Source organism: Doryrhamphus excisus, linkage group LG1, assembly GCF_037039965.1.
Source record: "Doryrhamphus excisus strain RoL-2023G ecotype Guam linkage group LG1, RoL_Dexc_Guam_v1.1, whole genome shotgun sequence".
Taxonomy (NCBI): Eukaryota; Metazoa; Chordata; class Actinopteri; order Syngnathiformes; family Syngnathidae; genus Doryrhamphus; species Doryrhamphus excisus.
In genome coordinates, this window is record NC_136357.1 from 16,229,540 (window position 1) to 16,257,403 (window position 27,864).

The 27,864-nt window shown below is 41.5% G+C and overlaps 1 protein-coding gene across 4 annotated transcripts; it reads right to left on the bottom strand.

Moving 5' to 3' along the window:
- Window positions 1-4,170: 4,170 nt before the first annotated feature.
- mfge8b (milk fat globule EGF and factor V/VIII domain containing b) lies at window positions 4,171-26,840 on the bottom strand. 4 transcript variants are annotated; one of them, XM_058075554.2, is made up of 11 exons: window positions 26,679-26,840; window positions 17,081-17,203; window positions 16,781-16,912; window positions 15,166-15,198; window positions 9,906-10,019; window positions 9,576-9,757; window positions 9,325-9,480; window positions 7,694-7,838; window positions 6,723-6,907; window positions 6,480-6,635; window positions 4,171-5,626 (listed from the first exon to the last, which is right to left on the bottom strand). In XM_058075554.2, exons 1-11 carry the CDS (start codon window positions 26,749-26,751, stop codon window positions 5,483-5,485), a joined length of 1,443 nt encoding a protein of 480 aa, XP_057931537.2. In that variant the 5' UTR covers window positions 26,752-26,840; the 3' UTR covers window positions 4,171-5,482. The 4 variants fall into 4 exon arrangements, with proteins under 4 accessions (XP_057931537.2, XP_057931536.2, XP_057931539.2 ...); XM_058075553.2 differs by having other exon boundaries at window positions 6,723-6,925; XM_058075556.2 differs by lacking the exon at window positions 15,166-15,198.
- Window positions 26,841-27,864: the final 1,024 nt, after the last annotated feature.

Here is a 27,864-nt window from a genome sequence, read left to right on the forward strand (position 1 = left end):
TTGATTTTCTTTATTCTTGATTTGTGTATTTATTTTTCATCTTATTTTGTGCAGAAAAATAAAAATTAAGATATTTGAGAACAGTGGAATGTTTTATCAGAGCTTTTCTTGTAGAAAATCGGAACCAAAGCACTGTTTTTAATAAATGCATTTTTTTGGGGGGGGGGGCCTGATAAAAACCCAGGTTTATTGAGTTTGAGACCCCTGCACTAGACAAAGATCCTTTCTATGACAGAAGTCTGCCTAGTGAGACAACATGTCTTGCTGCTCTTCCACCTCTAACGAGTCCATGTGAACGAGTACTCTATGTAGATGAGATAAATGTCATGGTACAAGAGACAGATGCATCCCACAGGAATGTTTGGTCAGGAGAAGGAAAGGTCACATCATTATCATCATCGCCGCCTCCCTCCTCATTGTCATCCTCTGGGGAAGTATGATGGACGTCTCTTGCACCAGTCTGATCCACACTCTTGTCATTGAGACAAGATAGTTGTCTTCGTCTTGATCATTTGAAGCACCAGTAACATGAGAATGACCGTAGGACAGGAGGATGAATTGGATCAGGATAAGTTCAAATGAGAATGAATATGAGAATAAATGCAGGAATCGATATTGGAATGAACCACCATGAAGTCAATGGATATGACAATGAGGATGGACATCAGAATGAGAATTCAAATGAACATCAATATTATACCAGAATTAGAATGAATTTTGAGAATGACTAAAAAATTCTGAGAACAAGAACTATTAGAATTATGAGAATAGACATAAATGGTGGCTTGAATAATCAAGTTCAAATCAGAATGAATATGGGAATAAATGCAGGAATCGATATTGGAATGAACGATGCTCAGAACCGCCATGAAGGCAATGGATATGACAATGAGGATGGACATCAGAATGAGAATTCAAATTAACATCAATATCATACCAGAATTAGAATGAATTATAAGAATGACGAAGGAATTCTGAGAAGAAGAACAAGAAGAATTATGAGAATAGACATAAATGGTGGCTTGAATAATCAAGTTCAAATGAGAATGAATATGATAATAAATGCAGGAATCGATATTGGAATGAACCGCCATGAAGTCAATGGATATGACAATGAGGATGGACATCAGAATGAGAATTCAAATGAACATCAATATTATACCAGAATTACAATGAATTATGAGAATGACTAAGGAATTCTGAGAACAAGAACAAGAAGAAAGAATTATGAGAATAGACATACTAAATGGCGGCTTGAATAATCAGAATGAGAACAATGTAAGAATGAATACGACCAATTTGTAAAAGAATGAGTATCAGAATGAGTCTGAATCAGCAGAATGAGAATGAATATGAGAATAAAGGTGCAAATTAGAATAGATGTTGGAATGAACGATACTTAGAGCAAGAATGAGCTATGGGAGAGCTATGGATATGACAATGAGGATGAATGTCAGAATGAGGATATGATTATGAGAATGAACAACAACAACAACAATGAAGGGAACAGAGCTGCATAAATATGAGAATGAATGAGTATAGATGTGGTAGAACGAGACTGCGAGAAAAGAAGACACTGGACTGAGAACATACAGCACATGAGAAGGAATGAGAAGGAAAGTGTGAATAGGGGTAGGAATGAAAATGACTGGTGAGAAGATGAGAATACCAATAAAAATGAGAACATGGATATGTGAACGATTACATAGATAGGAAAATAGGATTGGAAATGAGTGATGAATATATTAGAATGGACATGAGCGGACATGAGAATGGATGAAGATTTGTCAACAATGAGACACTCATGTCCAACGCAGGTGTGTGTTTTGTTGTGTGCTCCATTCATGCAATAAATGAATGGTCTTTGACACAGGCTCATCACCGTGTGTGCGTGTGTGCGTGTGTGTGTGTGTGTGTAAGCCCTTATCTTCCCAGGGCCTCACATGAAAGCTTTCTGCCTGGGGCCCCAAATACCAGTGCCCTCCCCAACCCCCCCAGTCAGCTGCAGGCTGAGTGTGGCACGGTGAAGGTTGTAATTTGGGTAAGGACCAGAGGAGGGACGAGTCACTTGGGAACCCAACAGGAAAGAAGAGATGAGGTGTGTGTGGAGTCTGGACAACCATTGTGTAACAATGCGACGACACACTGTCATTAACACACACTTCTGAAGACACTTCTGTGTGTGTGTGTGTGTACACAGATTAAAGAGCACAGCGGTAAAAATGAGCTTTAAGAAGAAGCAATCACTACAATTTCTCATCATTTTTGTTGGTCACAAAGGCAGCAGTGATCCAATTATAGCACAGCAGACATTGTGGATTTAAACGCTCTTCATCAGCCGTCACATGACAAGCAGCTCCGGGCTGATGTGAGCCGAAATAGTCCAGCCCCCCCCCCAATCCTCTCCAGGGAGGCCAGCATGTAAAATAGCAGCTGACTTTTCCAGGATGATTCTCTCATCAGAAGGAGCATCCAGCTTCCTGCTGCAGGAAGAGTAGCTGCTGCCACCTGATTTAAAACATCAGGATTTACTTTGGATTGCGTGGACTTTGCATACCTCACACGTCAACTCGAATTTCAGCATTTGCTGTCACGGAATGTGAATTTCTTTGTTTGGAGGGAGTTATTTTGGGACGACGAATACCACGGGTCATTTCAATCACGCAATACATGAGAGAAACTGTATCAAAGTGATAGCATGGTACCATTCTGGCATTGAAAATAGTTTTTATTAATTAAATATGGTATTATTTCAATAGTACAGCTTGTTTTGATTTCTTTATACAATTTGACCTCTGTTTTCATTATTCATTAACTGAGGGAATTTTTTTCCCGTAGGAAATAATGCAAATCCAATTAGTCCATTCCAGACACTCAAAAATATTAACAAAAATAGATATTATTGGACTCCGGTTTCCTCCCACATTCCAAAAACATGCTAGGTTAATTGGCCACTCCAAATTGTCCATAGGTATGAATGTGAGTATGAATGGTTGTTTGTCTATATGTGCCCTGTGATTGGCTGGCCACCAGTCCAGGGTGTACCCCGCCTCTTGCCCGAAGACAGCTGGGATAGGCTCCGGCATGCCCGCAACCCTCGTGAGGAAAAAGCAGTAGAAAATGAATGAATGAATGAATATATATTATTGGGGTTACTAATTATAGTATCACAAGCATGAGAAATAACTATAAACGACAAATCATATTAATACTTCCTACACATCCCGGCAAGATTGAATTTAATAGTTTCTCACCTTCTTTATCAAATTGCTGGCAGTTCAAAATTTCTTGGGCCCCATGGTGGGTTATTTGCAGTCAAAAGTGAGTCAGCAACATGTAGGGTGCTTTGTTTGGGTACTCTATTTCAATCTATCAATACAGTATCTTTAAAACTGAGGCAATTTGTTGGCAAAAATTTCAGACATCTGAAAAACAAAGTTTCACTACAATGCATGGAAGGGTGAAAATATTTGACGTGCATTTTGGTAAGGTGCAATTGAACATATTGCATTAACCATCAATCAAATGTGAGCAGTATTATGCTTTTGCAGTGTAAGAAATGTTGATTTGACAGTTTTTTTGCAACTACTTAACTAGGTTAAGACAACAGTGGCGGGAGCATGGGATTGACTTTTACAGCCGCACGGGTCCCGAACAGTTCATCTGCCCTGCAGGGGGCTGCTGGGTAATAAATAGTCAAAAAAAGGTGGCCCAGAGGTTAAAATATGAGGTTGTAACACAACTAGCATAGCACAAAGGACTTTGTTCATTTATGAAAGAAGTTATGTTCATCATCCTCCATCTCCAAAAAGTAGCTAACAAACATAAATAAGAGCATTTTGTGAACAATGCATGCCTTGGCGGAGGTCTGCGCTTGGCGTTAGTTCAATAAAAAGAGGTATGTGAATGTATTTACATACTTACCAGTATGACCTTCACATCGTAATGAGGCAGAGAAGATACTTTCAGGAGCGTGTGATGGTGGAAAGGCAGATTAGACCTTTGGCCCCTGGGGGAGGTGGTGGGGTTGGTGGGGCGGTTGGTTAAATGCTAAACAGCTAAAACGGCCCTTGGTGCTTTCCGGCATGTTTGATCTTGCACCTTTTTAAAACAGAAAACGCTGCAGTCATCAGATTTGCATTAGAATAAAAAGAACATCTCTGAAACAACTGCAAGTTTGAAACATTTATTTTCATATATTTGTTGAAACAATACAAAGGGCTTTGCCTCAGAAACACGCGACTCGGATCAATGAGAACCGGTCCATATTGTCATCATAGCAGGAAAGAGGACAAAAACACCATCAAATGACATCAATATCAAGTAGAATGATAGAAAAAGGAAGGGAAATATCAGAATATCAATATTTACATGTGTGTTGCTGAATTGTCTCAGTGGACGCACCTTGCCGCGTCTTTCAGTGTTTGACATCGGCGACCTTCCCCCTTCATGCATTTTTTAAGCCATCTCGTCTGCACACCGCATTAATACGCATCGTTATCCAAAGCAAACGCGGCATAATATTGCACGAGCCCATAATTCATAATTCATGGGGTGGAAAAGACGAGGAGGTGATGGAGGAAGGTGGGGGGTGGGAGGGGATGTTCAGGAGGTGTGAGCGTAAAAAAAATCCGCTTTGATTTGCTATCCTGGCTCTTCTCAGCAGGGAGTCTTGCTTGCTAGCTTGTGGAGGACAGCGTGAATAAAAGCCATTAAGTTCTAAATGGAAAAGAAGCCACCTTGGTTTACCTCCATAATGTTCTCATATCAAAAGTGCCATAAAAGTGGTGAAATGTGAAATGTTTCAGTAGCATTCACGGCGCCTTTGCTGCTGCTTGAATACTTTGTCAGTGCTGACGTGACAGCTGTGTCAGGGTTTTTTGTTTTTTTAGGGGGGGGGGTCTTCAGAGAGTAACAATGTCCGTGTGCTTCAAACAGCCCGTCAAAGACGAGACAAATGAACAAACAGGAGTTAAACATCAAATCATCAACAACAGTCAGCTGCTCAACTAACTGCGACGCCAATCAGCTATAATAATAACTTTTTTTTTGGTGGAGTCAGCAAAATTTTCATTTTGGCCACCGCTTTGACAGCTGACACAATTTATTGTGTCTGCAACGTGATGAACCGCACGATAACAATTTGCAAGCTCTCAGAAAATGTTGTGGTTGAACAAATATTTACTCAAACACAAGTGTAGAAGAAGAAGACAAAGAAGAAGAAGAGGAGTGGAAACTTTGTATACATCACCGTCTGGGGGTCCTGTTAGGGGTTCTAAGCCCAGGCAGCTACTGTTGGGTGGCCTGATGTTGAAGTGGTTAATCACTAAATCGCCCCTCTCTCTGAACGATGGTGTTTGCTGCCCTCTAGGGCCGAGAGCGAGACAGTGCGGAAGGAGGAGGGAGAAGAAGTGGAGGACTTGGCGCATTGTGATGGAGGTAGAGAAAAGACGGCAGATGGGAAGGTAGGCAGGCGGGTCGGCTACTCGTCACACCCCAGGAGCTCGATCCGTAGGGTGATGCGCTCGTGCCATTCCCACGGCAGGATGCGCACGAATCGGGCGTAGAACGCCGGCTCAAAGAGGTTCTTCTTGTGCACGTTGTTGTCGCTGTTGCCAGGGAAGATCTAAACGGGGCAGAAGGCATGGCAACGTAAAACACGCAGATTTTGGTTTGGAAATTTGTAGTAATTACACTGCAATCGGTCCACGAGCATTATTATGTTATTAATTTCCCATTCACATTAATTGGCTACCGGTCCAGAAAGGTCCATCACTGAGTCCGAGGTCCACAAATTGTGATAGCTGAATGAATAATGATCATTGTTTTGTGATTGACTATAGCCTGTTAGTCAAAAAATATTGAAAGGCAAGTCATGCACGATGACCGAGTGGTTAGCACGCAGGCCTCACAGCTAGGAAACCCAAGTTCAATTCCACCCTCTGACATCTTTGTTTGGAGTTTGCATGTTCTCCCCGTGCATGCGTGGGTTCTCTCCGGGTACTCCGGTTTCCTCCCACATTCCAAAAACATGCTAGGTTAATTGGTGACTCCAAATTGTCCATAGGTATGAATGTGAGTGTGAATGGTTGTTTGTCTATATGTGCCCTGTGATTGGCTGGCCACCAGTCCAGGGTGTACCCCGCCTTTTGCCCGAAGACAGCTGGGATAGGCTCCAGCATACCCCCACGACCCTCCTGAGAATAAGCGGTTTAGAAAATGGATGGATGGATTATTTCCAATGGGAAAAAGTGTCTTTGTTTTCGTCTGACCATAAATATTAATATTAATAAATGAATAAAGAAAACCAATGTAGCCACTGTATTTATCTGACTGATTCTAACTTTGTTGACTCCATGCTGATGTAAGACAGCAGCAGCTGTTGTTATCCTGCCTACACGCTGGAACCCCGGGCACCTTTCTATCATGATGAACTGAAGTGGGCTGGACCGAAGGTACAAAAAACACTTTGGACTGACCTTGTCCATCTTTGTGGTCTCGTCCTTCAGTACGATCCAGGACCGCCCGTCATCGCTGTGAGCCACTCTGAATGCAGAGACAAATTGGACATTGCCAAAGTCTTTGGCTCCCTGCGTGATGATTCCTGTGATCTTCTTGGGGGACAGCAGGTCCACCTGAGCACACAAAGTCCTCCATTTTAAAAATGGAATGGAATGGCCTGTAGCCCAGCAGGAAAACAACAATCTATCCAAAGAATCTACCTGCAGCCACTCTGATCTGTTATTGGTGTCGGCGGTCCAAGCATTGGTCTTGCCCTGCTTGTCCAGTCGGGCGTAGTGAGGGTACCAGCTGAAAGCATCGATGTTCCACGTACGGAATGTGCTGGAGGCTGTGATCTGGTCATCGGATACCAGCCGGGACTTCATGCCCATCGGCTCTGAGCAACCTGAAGCGTTTGAGTACACTGTGAATGTGAGAGCAGGCAAAGGGAGAGACGGAGAAGAGGAAAGATGGAGAGAGGAAAAAAAACAGGATCATAGACAAGAGAAGGACAGGAAGCGACGCAAGCCAGCCAACCAGTGATTAAAAACAGCAGCAAACATGATGGTGATGGTGATGATGATGATGCATGGACAGCGAGAATTGCAAGACATGAAAGAAGCAACAGCATTAGGTCACCCATTTTGTAGCAGGCGCATACTTTCACCATTTTAAAACAACTCTCCAAAGATCCCCAAGAGTGTTGGAAGAAAGGCTGGAATCAATAACAGTTTAAAAGTGCTTTTAGTAAGCCCGACTGTGTTAGTGGGAGAGTTTCTTGGTCACACAAAAAACTGAATTGAAGTTGTGCTGATTAAGGGGATGCTACTACTCCACCCATAGACACGGACATGCGAGTTGAACAGTGACATGTGGAATGTGAAGACTACACGTTCACAGGCAACACAAGCGGCGGTGAAACGCTGAACATATAACGCACACAAAAAAGGAACATTGCATATTCAGACAGGCTGTTCCTGCTGGGCAGATCTGGGAAGCATCACCATCTTTATGTCATTTATGCTGTAACGTCTGATCATGTGTGTTTGATTCATACCATTTTGAAACAGACTCCCTAATTACGGAGTGATGTCATCTTCAAGCAAAAAGCACTAAATAATGATCCACTTGATGTTGAATAGCAAACAAGCACCAGTTGACTGTGTGTGTGTGTGTGTGTGTGTGTGTTTACCATTGAGCTCACAGCCCACCAGCTCCAGGCGAAGGGTGCAGGCCTTACGACACACCACCGGGATGATGCGAATGTACTGAGCGATGATGGGCGGGTCGAACACGTTTGTTTTTGTGCCGTCATTGTCGATGTTTCCAACAAATATCTATAGGAGGACAGCAGTGGAGGATGTTAAACTGCATCCACTGGTGGGTAATGTGCATCTTTTGGGTCTATTACCAAATTGGTAACAGCAGAAAGGACATGCACCAGAAAATACAAATTATACAAAGATGGTGTGGACATTGAAAGGGTGAACAAAAATAAATTTCTGGGGATCACAATAGATGAAAATATGAGCTGGAAACCTCATATTACAAATATACAACATAAGGTGGCCAGAAATATTTCAGTATTGAACAAAGCAAAACTTGTTCTCAATCAGAAATCACTCCACACTCTTTATTGCTCTCTGGTTCTACCATATCTTACTTATTGTGTGGAAATATGGGCTAATAACTATAAAAGCAATCTTCACTCACAAAATGTACTGCAAAAAAGGTCAGTAAGGATAATTCATAATGCCGCCTACAGGGAACATACTAACTCCTTATTTCTAAAATCACAAATACTTCAACTTGCTGATATAGTTCATCTTCAAACAGCTAAAATAATGCATAAGGCTAAAAACAACCAATTAGCTAAAAATGTCATCCAATACTTCTCTACAAGAGAGGAGAAATATGATCTAAGGGAAGAAGTACATTTGAAACACTTCTATGCTAGGACTACGTTATGCTAGCCATAGCATTTCAGTATGTGGAATCAAACTATGGAATGGATTGAGTAAGGACCTCAAACAATGCACAACGATGAGCCAATTCAAGAAACAATACAAGCAGTTGATGTTTGCTAAATACAAGGATGAAGAGTCTTGAACCAGTCATGATGTGCTATATATATCACTATAGTGACACTTACTATGGTACCCATTATGGCATTGGATGCTCATATCACCTTGTACTTCAGTACGAGGTACATTATTAAAAAAATTTAAAATAAAACCAAAAAAAACCTTAAACTGTATTATGGAAAGCAGGAAGTGAACAAATGTAACAGTTAATGATTGTAAAAGTATCAAATGTAGGGGTAGGATTTAATAAGCTTTGCTTCTTCCTACTCCTTTTAGACATGTGGAACTGTGAACTGATTATGGGATGCACTCAATTGTAACCTGATGCATGTTCAAATGAAATAAAACCATTACCAAACAAACAAATTTAGAACGAGAACAGTCTCAGAAAAAAAAAAAATATCTAAAAATCATACACCCCCCCCCCATAGTGCAAGAAAAATCTATCTTCACTCAGGAAAGGAAAGTTGTTTTGCTACTCCATTAAATCAGTGTTATATTCAAATTAGTATCATCTCCTGTTTGCCAACTTGCAAACAACTTTGAGACACGGCTGCATCTCTGTCATTCACACGTGTGTGTGTGTGTGTGTCACTATGTTAAATACATCTGTAGCCACAACAGCATTGGATTATACTGACAGAAACGTGGCCTACGGCCCCCCCTGACAACCATCGAACATTCTTTCATGTTCATACATCAGTATGGGCGCATCACATCACAACACAAGAGCTCTCACTTGGTCCTTCCTCTGTCCCTCGGTCCTGTACACTGTGTACGTCTTGCCGTCCAGGCTGGAGGCCACTTTAAAGGCTTTGATGAACTCAGACGTTCCCACGCGACTGGCGCCCTGCGTCACGATACCCGTGAGGCGCATCTTCCGCTGCAAGTTGACCTGAAAAGTGCACACAAGTTTGTCCGTTCCAAGCATCCTCAAGAAAGACAGTTAAGGGCACCTAGCAGGCTCGCTGTACTTAAAAGGGGTCTGACCTCCAACCAGGGGTTCCTGTCATGCGTGGCGGGGCTCCAGGCGTTCACCAGCCCCTTGTTGTTGAGGCGGGCCAGCTCGGAGCCCCAGCGTTGCAGGCCCAGGAAGGTGTAGCGGACCGACGAGGCAGAGATCTGGGACTCACCCACGCCTCCTCCCTCCATACCGAGCAAGGAAATGCAGCCTGTTTGGGTGGGGTGATCAGAGTAAGGTGGAAATTTCAAAATGCTATATTTTGCATAAAACTTATTTACATTATAATAAATGCATAACTGCATGACAAAAGCATAGTTTGATTTCCTAGCTGGAAGCCGTTGAGTGGGCGTACTTACGCAGCTGGCAGTGTTTGCCCACATAAGGCGACGGGCATTGGCATTTAAAATCCCCCTCCAGGTCCCTGCAGGTGCCGCCGTTCTGGCACGGCTGGCCGGCACAGTCATTGACATCTAGGAATATACGACATGTGTATACATCATCACCACATAAACAACAACAGAACGTTGCTTAGATGTTGTCTGCAGGCCATGAAAGTAGATTAGAAGTTAGAAGTGGGAGTGAATGAAACAGATGTTAGTCAGTCGATGCCATGCCAACCAGGCTGCAGCTGAGGGAAATAATAAGCAGGGTGGCGGTTTATATTTATAATATGACTCAAATCAAAAGTACAGTATGTGGCTTCTAAGAGGAGAACACGTCAATAAATTGTAGAGGGACTGAATGGTTTTGTCATTAGCACACACCCTCAATGTGGCAAAAACCTTGACACATGCACATTCACTGTAAATGAGTCAAGTCTGAGACTCAATACCAGGGGGAGAAGACCTATCCCCTACCACCACAAGGTGGCGCCATTGCCAAAACAGACACAAAAGCAGAGCACAACAATGGCCACTCATCTCAATTCCCCACCCTTGTCAGTACAGTAAAGTAGTACTTAGGATGACGACACTCTTTTCATGTGCACAAAAAAGCGTCATAAACACTATCCACACTGGTTAAAATAGTCATTATGGGAAAGAGAAGCCATAAAATGTGGACAGCAAATCCACAGTTTGTCACTTGTACTAAAGACTTCATCACACTAAAACTTTTTAAAAGTTACTGGCTGTTACTATTGCTATTTAATCAACTCCACTGTATGTTTTTGCAGTAATGGACCATATTACAGACCTGCCAACCTATCCTGCTCATTTAAAGGAGACTTTTAAAAATGACATTGGATCCCAGTCGGGCGCTAAGTTTCTTTATTATAAAAACACTCCATAAATCTTGTGTACGGGGTAAATCTGCATTTTTCTCCTCTTGGCTGTCAACAGCCTGCAAATGTAAGATATGGGCCCTTTAAAGATGCTATAGACCAGGGGTCTCAAACTCAGTTTAACTGAGGGCCACTGGAGCTAGGGTCTGGGCAATACTGGGCCGCATCAGGTTTTCAAAAAAAAAAAAAAAAACGTATTTATTAAAAACAGAAAAATATACAAACTTTTTCAGTGCTTTGGTTCTGATTTTCTACAATAAAAGCTCTGATAAAACATTCCACTGTTCTCAAATATCTTAATTTATGATGAAAATAAATAAAGAAATCAAGAATTAAAAAAATCAATCAATCAGTAATAAATAAATATAGTAATAATAATAAAACGGCAAATAATAAAAACTTAAGAAACCACATATAGTTGGTGGGTAGACAAATTATTTTTTTCAGATTAAAATTAAAGCATTATTAGAGCCCTGTAGACATGACAAAACACGACTATAGTCACATTTACACTTTTTTTATTTACAACATATTGTGCAACTGCAGGGTCTTGAGACGCATGCTAACTCGCAAACTAGAGAGCTAGCGACCTAAACGGTAGCCTTCAAGTTATTTCCTTTAAACTTAAATAGCCAAAAACTTACCACTTCCACACGGATAGGGAGGATAACTATTAACAGTTATTTAACCTTTAACATGAACATTAATCAAACGTAATATTTTTTTCTGGGTACATGATACCATACAGCATCCATATCAAACTTGTGCGGCCCGCACTAACATTAAACTTTCATATCAAGGCGGGGGCCTCAAACTAGTGTCCTGCGGTAGACATCATGTAGCTGCTGAGTACAAATATTGGCCATTTTTAGACAATGCTAGTTTGGGACCAGTCCCCTCACCAGAAATTAAAAAGGAAGATGGTCCATCTGTACACTAAAGAGGATTGGCCCACACACTCTAATCCATTTATCTGGCAACCAGAGGAGGGGTCAGCACAAACAAGACACCCCAGTGTAGGTAATAAAAGAGTGTGCATGCAGTGACACTTTGGTTCCACCTGGTAAAAATGAGCTGCAAGCGCATATACTTTCTGAATGTGCGCCACAATATGCTATGGGCCAACATCATTGATGAACTGCAGATACTTGCTTTGTCAGGTTGTCTCGCTCTATAGTTTCAGAGCATATGAGACAATGCTTTCGTGCTGGATTATGGAAGAATCAACATATATTGGTCTATTCATTACTTTTCCCTTAACTCCATCAACTTTTCTTACTTTTGAGAAAGTCATGGTTCTCATTCGCTTGGCTCATAAACCAACTATTTCATTGGCCCATTTGAAATACCGTAATAACGCCCACAAACTACCGCTGTGGTCGGTCCGCAAGCATGATTGATATTATATTTTGTATTCACTTTAATTGGTCACAGATGGGTCCTTAAAGGGCCATCACTGGATCTGGATCCAGACCAAGGTCTGCCATTTGGTGATGGCTGCATTAGAGCTTTTCCATCCAGTATTGGGCCTTTGATTTTTCTTGTGAAAAATGTTGTAGCTATCGTATGTACAATATTTCCAAGCCTGATGTGCTCATGTTAAACTAGCGCAACGTTGCTCTGCGGGGATTCAACCAGATTTCAGCAAAACAACCAAAACTCTGGTAGCTAGAGTGTCTAGCAACTGTCTGGCTCAGCAGTACAGTCGTAATGTAACAAACTGATGCAAAGTTATTCCTGGTTCTTCCTCCCGCAAACAGCATAAAAATAAGAAAATTATACATCTCTAATCAACACACCCACTTTTGCTATGGCAAAGTGGGGGTGTACTCCAGGCTTTATGGGTAGAAGATTAGACCACGCTGGCTCCAGACGTGACATGCATAGTAGTTTGCACCACGCATCCATCCTACATACATCTCTGGTAAAGAGCTGCCAAGACATAAATAGCTTCTATAAGAACAACTCGGGAGTCAAAAACTTGCAGAGTCCTGCAAGTGATTGACAGCTCACAGCTTGTTTTAAAAATCTGAATTGTGGTGGTGTGTTGTGAAAGTACTAACAAGCATAATTAATGCCAAAGGACAAGAATGGGGCAGAAAGCAGAAACCGTTTCCATCAAAGTGATTAGCACTTTGGGAGTAACTAGCACAAATGAATGATAGACCAGTTAAGGATGTGATGTCATCAAGTTTTATGGCGCATGCTTAGGGGAGGTCACCGTGTGGCCATTTGGCAAGGTTTTACGTCTTGACTTGTAAGTCTTCGGATATGCTTAACAGAGCACAAAAAATGTAGGGAGTGATGTCTCTGTTCCAAATCAGGCACCCTAATGGCAGGGGCCTCAAACTCAACTTAACTGGGTGCCGCTGGAGGTACAGTGTGCGTGATGTTGTATCACATTAAGTATTTGTTCATGTTTCAACTTAATTAATTAATTAAGTAATTTGTCAACGTAATTCCACTGGAAGCTGTCATGAACCTGAGCGTAGTAAGTAGTGGCCAAAACCCAACTTGCATTGAGTTTGTTAATCAGAAATGGCAGGATGTCATTACTCAACTTAAGTCACTCCCTGTGTCAAAAGAAATAATGCTATTACCATCAGGTACTCTATTACAAAAAGGTGCCGCAAGGCATTCTGGGTGTGCTCCCATCTTCCCAGCATGATTAGCAACACTTGTTTTGTAATACTTTACAGAAGTTACGTGTTTAGAGTTCATGAAGTTGTTTATTATCCTCCCTGCATCCCACGTCTACGGCTCTACTGTACTTATAGGTTATCAGATATATAGGTCGAGGGCTGATACTGGCACGCGGGGGCATGATACTGGGCCTGATACCAGACAAACCATGTGATGATATTATCACATAGTATTTAATCATGAGCTTATTATCACGTACTATTATTGATAAAATAAACATAGACACGTATTTGTCTAACTCAGGCGGGGGAATACTTTCTACCAGTCTTCGTTCATTCTTGCAGTTGATGAGCCATTCAGAAAAAAGCTGAGTGGACAGCTACGGGGGCTGATACTGGACATGGTTAAACTCTATATTTTATCAGTATCACTGCCCTGGGCTTTGACACAGTATCATTTTGGCCTTTTCCCGTATCATTCATGGGCGGTTTCTGGGGTACAGGGCTAATTAATACTGTAGTATGTGATAATATAACATCCCAAGACAACTAAGAGGGAAGCACAAAATCTTGCATTAAGAGGTCAAGAAAGTGAAATGGAAGCTTTTGACATTTTATCGCACACATCTGTACTCCGGGATTGCCATAAAAATTAGCTTTTAGGGACATTTGGCAGCCAGGCCCTTGAAAGCAAGTGTGACATTGTCAGGACTTAACTGACAGTTTTTTCCACTCGGCAATAGGAGCGGGCGCTGACGTGGGGCGGAGCGCTCAGCAGCGACCACCACTTCCTGGACACACATACAGGAGGCTACGTGTGCTATCAGTTCTCATCCAAACATGACAGACATGTCTATCCAATGTTTTTCTGCCCACCCCCCAAACAAACTAGCTGATCACATTTCATCTGTATTGTCCATATACGCTTGTCGGGGTGTATATTAAATAAAAACTACAAGTCAACAAGTCACACCACCCCCAGCTTGTGTGTGTGTGTGTGCGTGTGAGACGGCGAGCGAGACAAAGCAGGAGCTGTCTGCCAGGAGCCCACGCACCAGCACGAATGAGACGGCACTTAAACTGTCACAACACAATGAGGACATGAGAAGAATGGAGGGGGGGGGGTGCCCCGGGCTGTGCACACAAGGATGTAGTCAAATTAATGACATTAATGGCTCCCCATTCAACAACCTGAGGATCCCAACAAGATGAAATATGTTTTATATTCTTTTTTTTGAGGAGGTTTTCCCTCAATGCTGGAGGAGATGTACACACAAAAAAAAGCAAAAAAAATTGTACTCTGGGAAATTATACTCTGACTTTGTAGCACTGTGGAGCAAGACAGATAGATATAAAAATATGTCAGTGCTTAAATATTTGATGACATTCCTGTAGTTAATAATGCATAAATGATTAAAACCCAGGCATACACAGGAGGTGGCCACCTATCAAAGTATACATTTTGGTGCTTGGAAGGTTTGGCCTTGGTGGAGGTGCCTCTCTAGTCGTAAAGAAGATAGTGGAGATAGCAAAGCCGTCTTCTATTGCTTTTTTTTTGTCTTAAAGTAAAGCATACTGCATGTGTGAAAGCAAGAGAGCAGATCTAGATATCAAAGACTGAAGATGCAACTGGACACACTCACTGTCACACACACACACACTCACTCTCTTCCGGTTCATTGCTACGGTTACCTTTTCTTGAGCTTAAATCTGCCCCATAGACACCTATAGGATGAAAAAGGGCAAAAGATGATCAAAGTCCCATTTGGTTTCCTGTATTCCTTTGCTGTTATTCTGCAGCCTGTCAAGCAAACAGTGGCCATCTGCCTCTGTGTGTGTGTGTGTGTGTGACATGGAGACAATCAGAGTGTAGCGCATGTTGCTACCAGAGTAGAACGCTCTCTCTGTGTCAGGCTGACCCTGAATCAACCAACCTGGTGACGTGTGTAAAAAAGCAGCGCCATAAGGATGACAAGCTGTGCATGTGGACAACAAGATAAGCAGAACTCTTATTTTGAAATGCTATGCATAAGAATGGATAAAGACACTTGCATACTTTATATGCTGTGCTGACTGGTTTGTTACAGTATAGTTGTAACCAATAATGATGCTACAATCATGCAACCCTTCTGATTTTCAGGAAGGTCCATGGGGCGGGAAATCGGTACAACAGAAACTCACACAGATAATGAAGCATGAAGGCCACGTTGGTTTTTGGAATCAGTAATGAAGGCGGCATTGTTAGTTTTGCAAGGGAATAGATAACGAATGCCACGTTGTTTTTGTTGGAAGCCAATGGATGATGAAGACTGCATTGCTGTTTTTGGAAGGCAATAACAGGGGCCAAATTGTTAATTTGTAAGCATTTAACACAGAGGTCTCAAACACGCAGCACTAGTTTGAGGCCCCCCCCTTGATATGAAAGTTTAATGTTAGTGCGGCCCGCGCAAGTTTGATATGGATGCTGTATGGTATCATGTACCCAGAAAAAATTATTACGTTTGATTAATGTTCATGTTAAAGGTTAAATAACTGTTAATAGTTATCCTCCCTATCCGTGTGGAAGTGGTAAGTTTTTGGTTATTTAAGTTTAAAGGAAATAACTTGAAGGCTACCGTTTAGGTCGCTAGCTCTCTAGTTTGCGAGTTAGCATGTGTCTCAAGACCCTGCAGTTGCGCAATATGTTGTAAATAAAAAGAGTATAAATGTGACTATAGTCGTGTTTTGTCATGTCTACAGGGCTCTAATAATGCTTTGTTCATTTTAATCTGAAAAAATAATTGGTCTACCCACCAACTATATGTGGTTTCTTAAGTTTTTATTATTTGCGGTTTTATTATTATTATTATTATGTTTATTTATTACTGATTGATTGATTTTCTTTATTCTTGATTTGTTTATTTATTTTTCATCTTATTTTGTGTAAAAAAAATAAAAAGTAAGATATTTGAGAACAGTGGAATGTTTTATCAGAGCTTTTCTTGTAGAAAATTGGAACCAAAGCGAAGTTTTTTTTAATTTTTTTGTTTTTAATAAATGTGGGTTTTTTTTGTTTTTTTTTAAAAAAAACCTGATGTGGCCCAGTCTCACCCAGACCCTAGCTCCAGTGGCCCCCAAGTAAATTGAGTTTGAGACCCCTGATTTAACAAATTCTGCATTAGAAGCAAAAGCTCTATTAGAAGTGTCTGAGATGTCAGAAGTTGTACTGATTTCCAACTCCTGGGTTTGTGTGGGTGTGGGGGGGTGGGGGCAAAACTTTAACAAAATGTTCTGAGGAGTCTCTGATGATTAGGAAGCACAAACTCACCGTTCTGGCAGTGGACTCCCTCAAATCCTGGCTGGCACTTGCAGACGTACTCGCTGAAGACGTCACCGCGGCGCGAGTGGCCCGTCACGCTGCACACGGCGCCATTCTTGCACGGGTTGGGTTTGCAGGGGCCTTTTGGGAGAGGAGAAAGTTGGTTTTAACAACGTAATTACCAAATATATAAACATTTGTACTTGTTTTGTCAATAAATGGGTCACAGATTGAACAACATGTCATTAGATTGTGCGGGTGAACCTGATGTTATCGGATAATGAATTTTGGATCCGTTATTTGGCTCACCTGTCTCGGTCTCATTGCACGTCTCTCCGGTGAAGCCGTCAGGGCAGATGCAAATGAATGGATCTCCTTCTCTGGTCACACAAGTTCCACCATTAGAGCAAACATTCACCTTACAGATATCACCTGCAGGGAAAGAGTGAAACGTGGTGATTCAAGGTGACTCTTGAATTGGGAAGTGCCGAGCTCAAATAATATAAAAAAATGCCTTTTCTTCCTCACTCTTCTTTTTTAAAAAACAAATTTTTTTAGTAGGCATCTGGTCAGAATACTAAATCAGCCTGCTGTAGCTTGCACTGTTAAATGCACATTCTTTATAAAACCTGATAAACCTGATAATTAAACTGCAGTCAACCTGTTTTACTGTCTGGCAGGAACCTCATTAATGAAGGCCCAAGCTCGCTAAAACTAAAACTAGCCATCCATTGTCTATCGCTTATTCTCACGAGGGTCGCAAGGGTGCTTGGAGCCTATCCCAGCTGTCTTCGGGCGAGAGGCGGGGTACACCCTGGACTGGTGGGGCCAGCCAATCACAGGGCACATATAGACAAACAACCATTCACACTCACATTCATACCTATGGACAATTTGGAGTTGCCAATTAACCTAACATGCATGTTTTGGGAATTTTGAAAACACACACATGCAGGGGGAAAACATTGCAACTCCACACAGAGATGCCCAAGAGTGGGATTGAACTCGGGTCTCGTAGCTATGAGGCCTGCGTGCTAACCACTCAAACGCCGTGCAGCCCTTGGTCTAAACCAGGGGTCTCCAACACGCGGCCCACGGACACTAGTTTGAGGCCCCCGCCTTGATATGAAAGTTTAATGTTAGTGCGGCCCGCGCAAGTTTGATATGGATGCTGTATGGTATCATGTACCCAGAAAAAATTATTACGTTTGATTAATGTTCATGTTAAAGGTTAAATAACTGTTAATAGTTATCCTCCCTATCCGTGTGGAAGTGGTAAGTTTTTGGCTATTTAAGTTTAAAGGAAATAACTTGAAGGCTACCGTTTAGGTCGCTAGCTCTCTAGTTTGTGAGTTAGCATGTGTCTCAAGACCCTGCAGTTGCGCAATATGTTGTAAATAAAAAGAGTATAAATGTGACTATAGTCGTGTTTTGTCATGTCTACAGGGCTCTAATAATACTTTGTTCATTTTAATCTGAAAAAAATAATTTGTCTACCCACCAACTATATGTGGTTTTTTAAGTTTTTATTATTTGCTGTTTTATTATTATTATTATTATATTTATTTATTTATTACTAATTGATTTTCTTTATTCTTGATTTGTTTATTTATTTTTCATCTTATTTTGTGTAGAAAAATAAAGATATTTGAGAACAGTGGAATGTTTTATCAGAGATTTTATTGTAGAAAATTGGAACCAAAGCGAAGTTAAAAAAAAATTTTTTTTTAATAAATGCGTTTTTTTGGGTTTTTTTTTTTGGAAAACCTGATGCGGCCCAGTCTCACCCAGACCCGCGCTCCAGTGGCCCCCAAGTAAATTGAGTTTGAGACCCCTGGTCTAAACTAAATGGACAGATATAAAATGTTGATGCAGTAACAAAGATGAAAACCTGATTGCAACTAGGGGCGTAACAGTAAGCGATGACCAGGGTTCGATCATACCTCTGTTTTAAGGTTACGTTCTGTTCAGTTTCAGTACCACCGAAGAACAAAATGCAAACTATAAATAGAACATGGTTTTCAAGCTCTGGCTTCTCCTCAGCACAAATCACTGACTCCGACTCCCACTAGCCAAAGGCTGGCCTGCACTGTATTTGTTCACAGAGTAGTTATACTTGTACCTCATTTAATGTGTACTTCGCGGGAAACCCTGTACTGTACACCTCCGAACAGTACTGCAAAATCCAATTACAAATACATGAACCCGTACCCCTCTATTACTGAACTGTTGCAATACTGCATGAATGACGTGGGGTACTTTGGGGCAGATGTTTCTAGCAGCTGGATTTGTGCTCACTAAAATGCTTTTTAGCTCTTGTGGTGTTTTAAAAATATTTTTCCTCCACTAATGGATCATCTGGTCGAAGAGCCGAGTAAACCCAGCAGACTCTGTCAGTATGCATACAACAAAAGGACTGCATGCTTCCAGGGTATTCAATGCTGCTAAACGTGACCATTTGGCAGCAGGCTGCCCAAATGGTGCTCAACAGGCGGCGTGTGACTTGGCAACCAGGAGGTACCTTTCAAAATGAATGAATTTGGAAACGGGGAGAATTCAGTCTACAGTCAGTCATACTCATCTTTTCATTTCATCTGGTGAGACTGGAAATATACAGCTACAGGAAGTGGGAGCTTCATCCACGCAGGCTCATGCCAAGTTAACAATTACAATTTAGATAATTGTTATTGGGGTTTGGACCACAAGCATCAAATTGATGGTTTGAGCTGCAGTGTCTCCAAAACATGCTAAAATCAGCCACGGCCTCATTTTCTCACAGCTTTAGCTTCCACACCTCAAAGAAAACACTGAAGAAGTACGCATTTATTTATAGAAACTATGCTAAAAAGGTTTCAAAGACATGTTGTTCTCAGGCCAGCTCCTGAATATTGTTGTGTTTTCTCCCAAACCACACACAACCTTGTGTGTGGATAAAATTTCAGAATGAACCTAAAATGCTTGAAAACTGATGGAACAGGTGGCAGACGCTTCAACCGGGATGGATCAGAGGGAAGTGGCCACTCAGCTTTGAGTATCATTAGTAGTTTGCAACAGCATTCATTCATTCATTCATTTTCTACCACTTATCCTCACAAGGGTTGCAGGGGGTGCTGGAGCCTATCCTAGCTGTCTTCAGGCGAGAGGTGGGGTACACACTGGACTGACGGCCAGCCAATCACAGGGCACATATAGACAAACAACCATTCACACTCACATTCATACCTATGGACAATTTGGAATTGCCAATTAACCTAGCATGTTTTTGGAATGTGGGAGGAAACCGGAGTACCCGGAGAAAACCCACGCATGCACGGTGAGAACATGCAAACTCCACACAGAGACAGCCGAGGGTGGAATTGAACTCGGGTCTCCTAGCCGTGAGTCCTGCGCGCTAACCACTCGCACACCGTTAATACAAGTAAAAAAGAAGGCAGCCTTGGAACCACACTTTAAATGCTATTCCCACACTATAAATCTTGCAATCCAACCTACCATGGTGATGTGATGTTAATGACTGGTCGCCGTGCACTGGCGCCCTGCGCGCTAACCACTCTGTTGCCGTGCAGCCCCATTTTTTTGGTATATTTTACACATTTTTAAAATAAATAAAACAATATTTTAGTTATTTTAATATTCATGCACGTCGGTCGAGTGGTTAGCGCGCAGCCCTCACAGCTCGGAGACCCGAGTTCAATTCCACTCTCGGCCATCTCTGTGTGGAGTTTGCATGTTCTCCCCGTGCATGCGTGGGTTTTCTCCGGGTACTCCGGTTTCCTCCCACATTCCAAAAACATGCTAGGTTAATTGGCAACTCCAAATTGTCCATAGGTATGAATGTGAGTGTGAATGGTTGTTTGTCTATATGTGCCCAGTGATTGGCTGGCCACCAGTCCAGGGTGTACCCGGCCTCTCGCCCGAAATCAGCTGGGATAGGCTCCAGCACCCCCACGACCCTCATGAGAACAAGCGGTAAAAAATGAATGAATGAATAGACAAAAAAGTCCCTGTTAATTTTGCTGTTGAAATGTTATAGAAGTTCAGAATAAAGGTCACCTGTAAGAGGTTATTGTGCATTTTAGGTTCATGCTGTCATTTCACTCAAAATGCCAAAAATCCAGAACCTTTTGAGAGTAGTGTCATGCCAGTGCTCTGCACAGCACAGCATTGTGGTAGTAGTGAAGGAGATAATGGAATTACAAATGGACATGCTGTAATTAGCAGGTGTCACTTAGCAGTTCTATTTAAATCTGACGTGTAAAATAAGGCACAGTTACAAACAGGGGCAGATTTAATGAATGGTAATCCATTTAGACGCACAGCCAGACAAGGCTATTTAAGGCAATAGACTGCGCCTCCAAGTAGATATTTTGTCTTAATAGTGCTGCAACCTTCAAGCTGTTTCTCTCCTAACTGTTGCTGGCACCACAAGGACACCTTTATCCCAATGTCTTGTTTATCTCCAGGAAGGAACAAACCCTCCCTTCCTGCTGAAGAGGCAATATTGAAGAAAAAAAATATGGCCCATATGGATTTCATGAAAGATTCATGATGAGTCAGTCAAGGCGGTTGAACTGCTGAAGCCGGCTGGAAAATCCCAGTTAGGATGTCAGTGTTGGTTTAAAGGAAGTAGAAAAGATAACTCACATAGGAAAATTATTTCATGTCCTATCATACTATATTCTTTTTTTTTTACTGAGTTCCACATGAAAAGTAAAAAAGTCATGCCTGATGCATGGAGCATTGAATATTGTGGTTAAAGCAACAACCTCACCCAGCGCCTGGGTTGATTCTAATCGCAGTGACAGATCGGGAAGTTATGAGAGGTTGTGTTTGGCAGAACAAGTCATTCCCACGGGTCATTCTCCTCGCTCACACTGAGTCACGGTCTCGGTCTTGGCCCGATGCAAGATTCTGCACAACTTAATCCTGAAGGCATGAGGAGCGAAACGGGAAATCATATGATGCGGAGGTACCAGTGGGACATTGTGTCCATTTGTGATGTCAGGGGGAAGAATATAACAAACTTCAGTGTCAATTAAATTTGGTATTTAAACATTCCTCTTCAACACCCAACAATTCATCGAGGGTACCTTGCTGTTGCAAGGCTTCGAACAGGATGTTCTCAGAGAGAATCTTAGAGAGTCATCAGTAGGTTGGAACAAAAAAGATGCGGAAAGGCTGAAGTGTCACAGTTAAGCATACTTTGCGCTTTTCTGTGAAAATGCACAGACGATCCTCCTTTAACCCTTAGATGCATAAGTGGGTCAAAAATGACCCGGTCAGGTTGTTTTCTTGAAATATCTTCGTGATGAAAATTTTCATATCATATCATATTCCAGGTATTCCTCAAAAAACATGTTTTTGCTATCATACCATTCACATTTTTAACTTACCTTTTATACGTTTTAAGAAATTTTATTTTTTGGGTTACTACCCCAACCTTCCATAAGTGGGTCAAAAATGACCCGGTCAGGTTGTTTTCTTGAAATATCTTTGTAATGAAAATTTTTCATCATTTCATATTCCAGGTATTCCTCAAAAAACATGTTTTTGCTACCATAACATTCACATTTTTAACTTACCTTTTATACATTTTAGTTTTTGTGTTACTACCCCAACCTTCCATAAGTGGGTCAAAAATGACCCGGTCAGGTTGTTTTCTTGAAATATCTTTGTAATGAAAATTTCATATTCATATTTCATATTCCAGGTATTCCTCAAAAAACATGTTTTTGCTATCATATCACATTTTTAACTTACCTTTTATACATTTTAAGAAATTTTAGTTTTTGCGTGCATCTAAGGGTTAACAAGGTATCGTGCTACAAAGGAGTTCCTATAGATTAATTTCTTGAAAAGTTAACTTCTTCAACATCATATAAAGCCCAGAGAGCGGAAAGGAGCCCACCCACCATATTGGCCATTTATTTGGTCTCAAACCAGTCGGCTGTCACGACCCCCATTAAGGATAAAGATAAGTAAATACCAGTGAAGGCTACAGGGGTCATGAAATTTGGGAGGACATGGGAAGGTTACCCTTGCAGACTAGCATGGGACAATATTTTCATACAGTAGGACACACTGGAATAAAGGTAAAGTTAATTATTGTATGAAATGTTTTATGGTTTTGCATATCGTTCCCATGCTGTACACAACGGACTGAACTGTGACCTTAAAACCGACCATGAATATGGCGTGCTGTTATGTACCACTAAAAGATCAAATAAATCAACAAACTTCCACGAGAGAAAGGAGGTTACGTCACAACTTCTTCTATGTGATGTGTCCTGAGGCGTGAACACAGTGGAGGCTATGCCCTCTGCTTCTTCATGCACACACTTGCATGCTGGAGAGCCTGGCAGGGACTGTGGGAACGCTGCTCTTCTTCCAAAAAGGTGAGAATGTGTCTCACACAAACACAAACAAGTCCCGAGGGCTGCGAGGTGCTTGGCGATCCACTCTGGTGGCATGCCTTTTATCAGAACAGCACATGTCAATGAGGATACGAGGAGAGCCTCAAGTAACCTCAGCCTGGCCATTAGCAGGCTCAGCGGGGCTCCAGCTGCAGGTGAGCTTTGTGTAATCTGTAAGAGCTACTGCACAGCCATCTGCTGCAGCACGAAAAAAAACACAACATGAGACCCAGCTGCTAAAAATACACATGGGCGTCACGCATCATCAACAAAACAAGCTTTGCTATGAAGCGACGTCACTGAATGCAAACAGAGGCCGGAATGGTGCCACAACATCTTTACCGTTTCATCCGTTCTGACACTGCACTTGGTGAGGAGGGTAAATTATTCAGGTTGGAGTCATTAAGATTCCTAAATTAGATGATATTCTGGTGAGCACTTGAAAGGACTCATGTAGGCCATATCCATATAAATCCATCCAACCATTCTCGATGCCGAATGTGAATATCTAAAAAAATTATGTATGCGGAATCTCACGTGAACCTAAACAGGTTGAAATCGAAACCTATAGAGCCTGAATGGAAGCTAGTGGGGATGAGTATATTTTCACTGCTTCATGTAAGCGTTGTTTTACAATGCTTGATGACAACCTGCTGGTTACTTTTGCACCCAACACACTTCTATTACCCCAAGTCTGTGTAAACAATCAAACAGATTTCATAAGTCCCAACAATTAAACAAGACTGCAGCAAAAAAGGATGCGGAGCACCGACCTCGACCAGTGATTTTCAACTTTTTTGTCTCAACCCTCAAGACAAGCGTCAACATTTTTCAACAAAAACTTCCCAATAGCGCATATGTGTGGTGCATTCAAAGATGTCGGTTCATTACACATTTGCCTTTTAGCGAAAGGCAACGCTTCACTGGCAACGCACTGAAAACGGCTCCACGACCCACCATTATAAGAATCACTGATCTAGACCAGTGATTTTCAACAACTGTGCCGCGGCACACAAGTGTGCCGTGAGAAATCGTCAGGTGTGCCGTGAGGAATTATTCAATATCACTTTTTTTAATTAACATGTATTAATAATTTTCTGCAAATATTATGTCATTGTCGCGTGTCATTGGTGTAAAGACTGGCAGAGCAATATTCGTCCGTGTGGCAACACGTAGCTGATTGCCTCGTTCCTCTAACAGACTTAGAATTGCACGTGAGCGGTAGTGGTGACATTTTGTAACATTGTTGGTTAAATTAGTATGCGGATCAAAAGGATCTGCTGTGGCGAGTCCGTAATCAGGAAAAAGCTGACAGAAGCAAATAATGTTGGTTATTGGTGTGCCGTAAAAATTTTTCCAACGTAAAAAACATGCCGTGGCTCAAAAAAGGTTGAAAAACACTGATCTAGACGACCACACCAACAAAAGGAAAGCTGTACATCAGTCAGACAAACAGGATGGTAGAATGTAAACACACCACATCCATTATAGCTCTCATTAATACCAACTGAGGTGCGTACACGTTTTAGTGCAAGAAGTCACGGATGACAACCAGCCAGGCGTCTTGCTATATTTAGCCTGGGTTCACTTCAACTGCCTTATGTGGTGTTGTTGGGTGAAAAAAAAAACAACCCAACAAGAACACCATTTTCCACCTGAGTTAGATAACCTACTGCCTCTCCACACAGTCATCGCCAATTACTCTTTGTAAACATTTAGCACAACATAGCCACATCGAGGTTCTCTCTAATAGAGTTGAAAACACTCCAATGAGCTGTGGGAGGTTCAGTGACATGTCTGTGTTGGCTAGAGCCTGAAAGTGACTCATCGGTGAGGTCAGTCGGTTTGGGTGCACCTAGTCTACATGTCCCGGTGCATGCATGTAGGGATTAGTGTACTCATTAAAATAGACAAATGGTCCAACACCAATATTCAAATACAGTATCCTTGTGTAAGCATTCTTGTCGTTAAAAGCCAAAAAGGTTGAATCACATTTTCCTGCACACTTTTTTTTTGCTAAATTCAGTCAGGCTGGGATGTTTTTGCTTTGCAGGAATACGCTTACAAAGCATCAACATATCAACACCATACCCACAGTGACTCATGGTGGTGGCATCATCATTCTTTGGGCTTGTTTTTCTCCAGTTGGAACCTCAGCTTTAAATCAAGGTCCAAATATCGCTCAAATTTGCTCTAAAAACCCATAGATGTCAACTAGAACGAGATTTTCCACCTTTCCTGTATGACAGTGAGCCCATTCAATTGCACAAAAGAATGGATTTGATCAGAAGAAAATCAAGTTTTGGAGCACTTATGTACATCTAGTTGTCATGGTAATAAGGGTCCGACTACCTAAAGCAAAATGTGCACCAAGGAGGTATTACTTTTTGGTTGTGCAGCACCTATTTAAGAGTTTGTGTTTTATTTCAATGGAATTCTACAAGTAATAAGTCATAAAATTATGTTATATTAACATAATTTTACATAATTTTTCCACATAACCAAGTGGAAGTTGCTGCTCCCAAAATGGAACCAATCTGATTGTATACACATTTGACAAGCCCATCGCTTCACCACTGATTTTATTTATTTTACTATTTTATTTTAGAGTGAGGCAGAAAAATTAAGAAAAGCATTTTTCAAACCTGCCAAGCCAATTCAAGTTATGCCAATAACTAAATTTAGTTTTAGCTCCACCAGCAAGCAAAAAACTCAAAAAAATGCTCCAAAAAAATAACAGTTTTTCCTGGCAATAGTGTCTTGTCAACCATATTATTATCTAAGGGCACACTTTGATTTTGTAATGTTCAACACTTTCATTTGTGCATGTTGTTAGTGTTTTCTTTATGAATAAAGGTGCTCTTCCTGAGCACATTCTGGAACAGGAAAATGTCACCTGACTTTCAATTTGGAAAAGTGTTTCATTCAGCACAGTGTTTTTTGTTTACATGTGTTGGGTTGTGTGAGTAGAGGAAAAGGAAGTCGGGAGAGCGAGAGAGAGAGAAATCAGGCCATTTTTTCCCTTCTATGGTCCAGCGTCCTACATGTGTTGATGCATTCAGGGCACAACAAAGCCAAAACGCCAATGGCATGACGTTAACACTAGACAAGCATAATGACCGGTCATGTGACCCAAAAGGGCCCACTATCGAAGACTTTTGCCCTTAGCTTTACACTCCAACGATATACTACGAAAGACTTATATTCCGACTGCTTCTTAAAAATTGCTTTTTCCGAGCCAAGCAATGACCCTCCAACCTATCATCTACAAGCGACCGGAAGCTTACAATTTTGAATCAGCAGTGGCAAAATGAAACTTATCACTTGACTTTAAGACACCATTAACAAGAAGGAAACGACTGAGGAAAATAGCAGCAGTAGCAACAAAAACAACCCACCTTCACGATACATTTAAAAACAGCTACGATTTAAACAGCCATCGAACCACAACAAACAAAAAAAAGGTGTGTGCGTGCTTGAGGGGGGATACTTACCGTTCACCCCCAGCAAGAGTCCAACCGTGAAAAGTTGCAGCAAAAAGAACAAAAATTGTGTCTTTTCCGTCATCTTTTCAGTGTAATCGATAATAGTTGAAGTAACAACAACACTACACTGTTCTTCTTTGCCAGACTGAAGCTCGCGCCTGTGAACTCAAGGGGTAGCAGGCATACATATACAGCAAGGCACGTGCGTATCAGCAGCCAGCCAATGACAGGCCGTCTTTACATGCTAGCCACGCCCCCGGACGCCTCTCCACTGTTGATGGGGAAACTACCCAAAGCAGCAACAGATGTACTGTATTGTATTCTATAACTGCTTTGGGTGGTTTTACTGTGATATATTATCTGGATACTGTAATATACGTTTATTTTAAAGATAGATAGCAATATATCAGCTTTTATGGATCATTTTAAATTAATAAATGCAGCTGCAATATAGAGGTCACATGGTTGCCTTGTTTTTGTGGGGTTCATGTTTTGACACATTTTCACCCCTTTGGGTACAAATTCAGGAGTAGAGCGAAGAGTTACAGTTTCTTATGCAAACAGGTGGTGTGGTTTAAATATGCAGATTATGCAGTTATTTACAACATTACCCAGGACAATGTGTGCTTCATGATGCAGAATGTGGATCAGAATTTGTCTTCTAATGTACTGGGAACGTCCCGCCACAGACCAAGCGTGAAATCCTCCCCTGAATTGCGGAGGAGGGCGTGAAGGCCAGAGTGTGTCTTCTGTGAGGGCAGAACCAGCAGTGGGTCAGAGTTGATTACTTCTCCCTACAGAGCGAGTGGGTGTGGGACAAAGACTTGGCTTTTTCATGTGTGCAAGCCTTTCATCTCACTTTTTTGCACGCATGAATCCATCAAGGAATTGAAAACATAACATCATGATTCAGTGAAGTTGTGAAGTATTATGATACAACTAAGGCTGTCAAATGATTGCAATTTTTAATTAGTTTAATCAGATGTTTAACTAATTAATGATGATGATTATCATTATCATGATTGTTCCCCATTTGCAACTATGTCTGAAATATACAAATATGTCCGACCACACTGTGGTCGAGTGGTTAGCATGTTGACCACACTTTCAGGATATCGGGAAGACCTGGGTCCGATTTGCATGTTCTCCCCGTGTGTGCGTGGGTTTTCTCCGGGTACTACGGTTTCCATGATTA

Coding starts and splice junctions, on each gene's coding strand:
- mfge8b (XM_058075553.2), bottom strand. CDS start 26,751: ATGACGGAAAAGACACAATTTTTGTTCTTTTTGCTGCAACTTTTCACG. Junction 17,204..26,678: donor ACTCTTGCTGGGGGTGAACG/GTAAGTATCCCC, acceptor CTTTCCCTGCAG/GTGATATCTGTAAGGTGAAT. Junction 6,926..7,693: donor GGTGGGCTGTGAGCTCAATG/GTAAACACACAC, acceptor TCACATTCACAG/TGTACTCAAACGCTTCAGGT.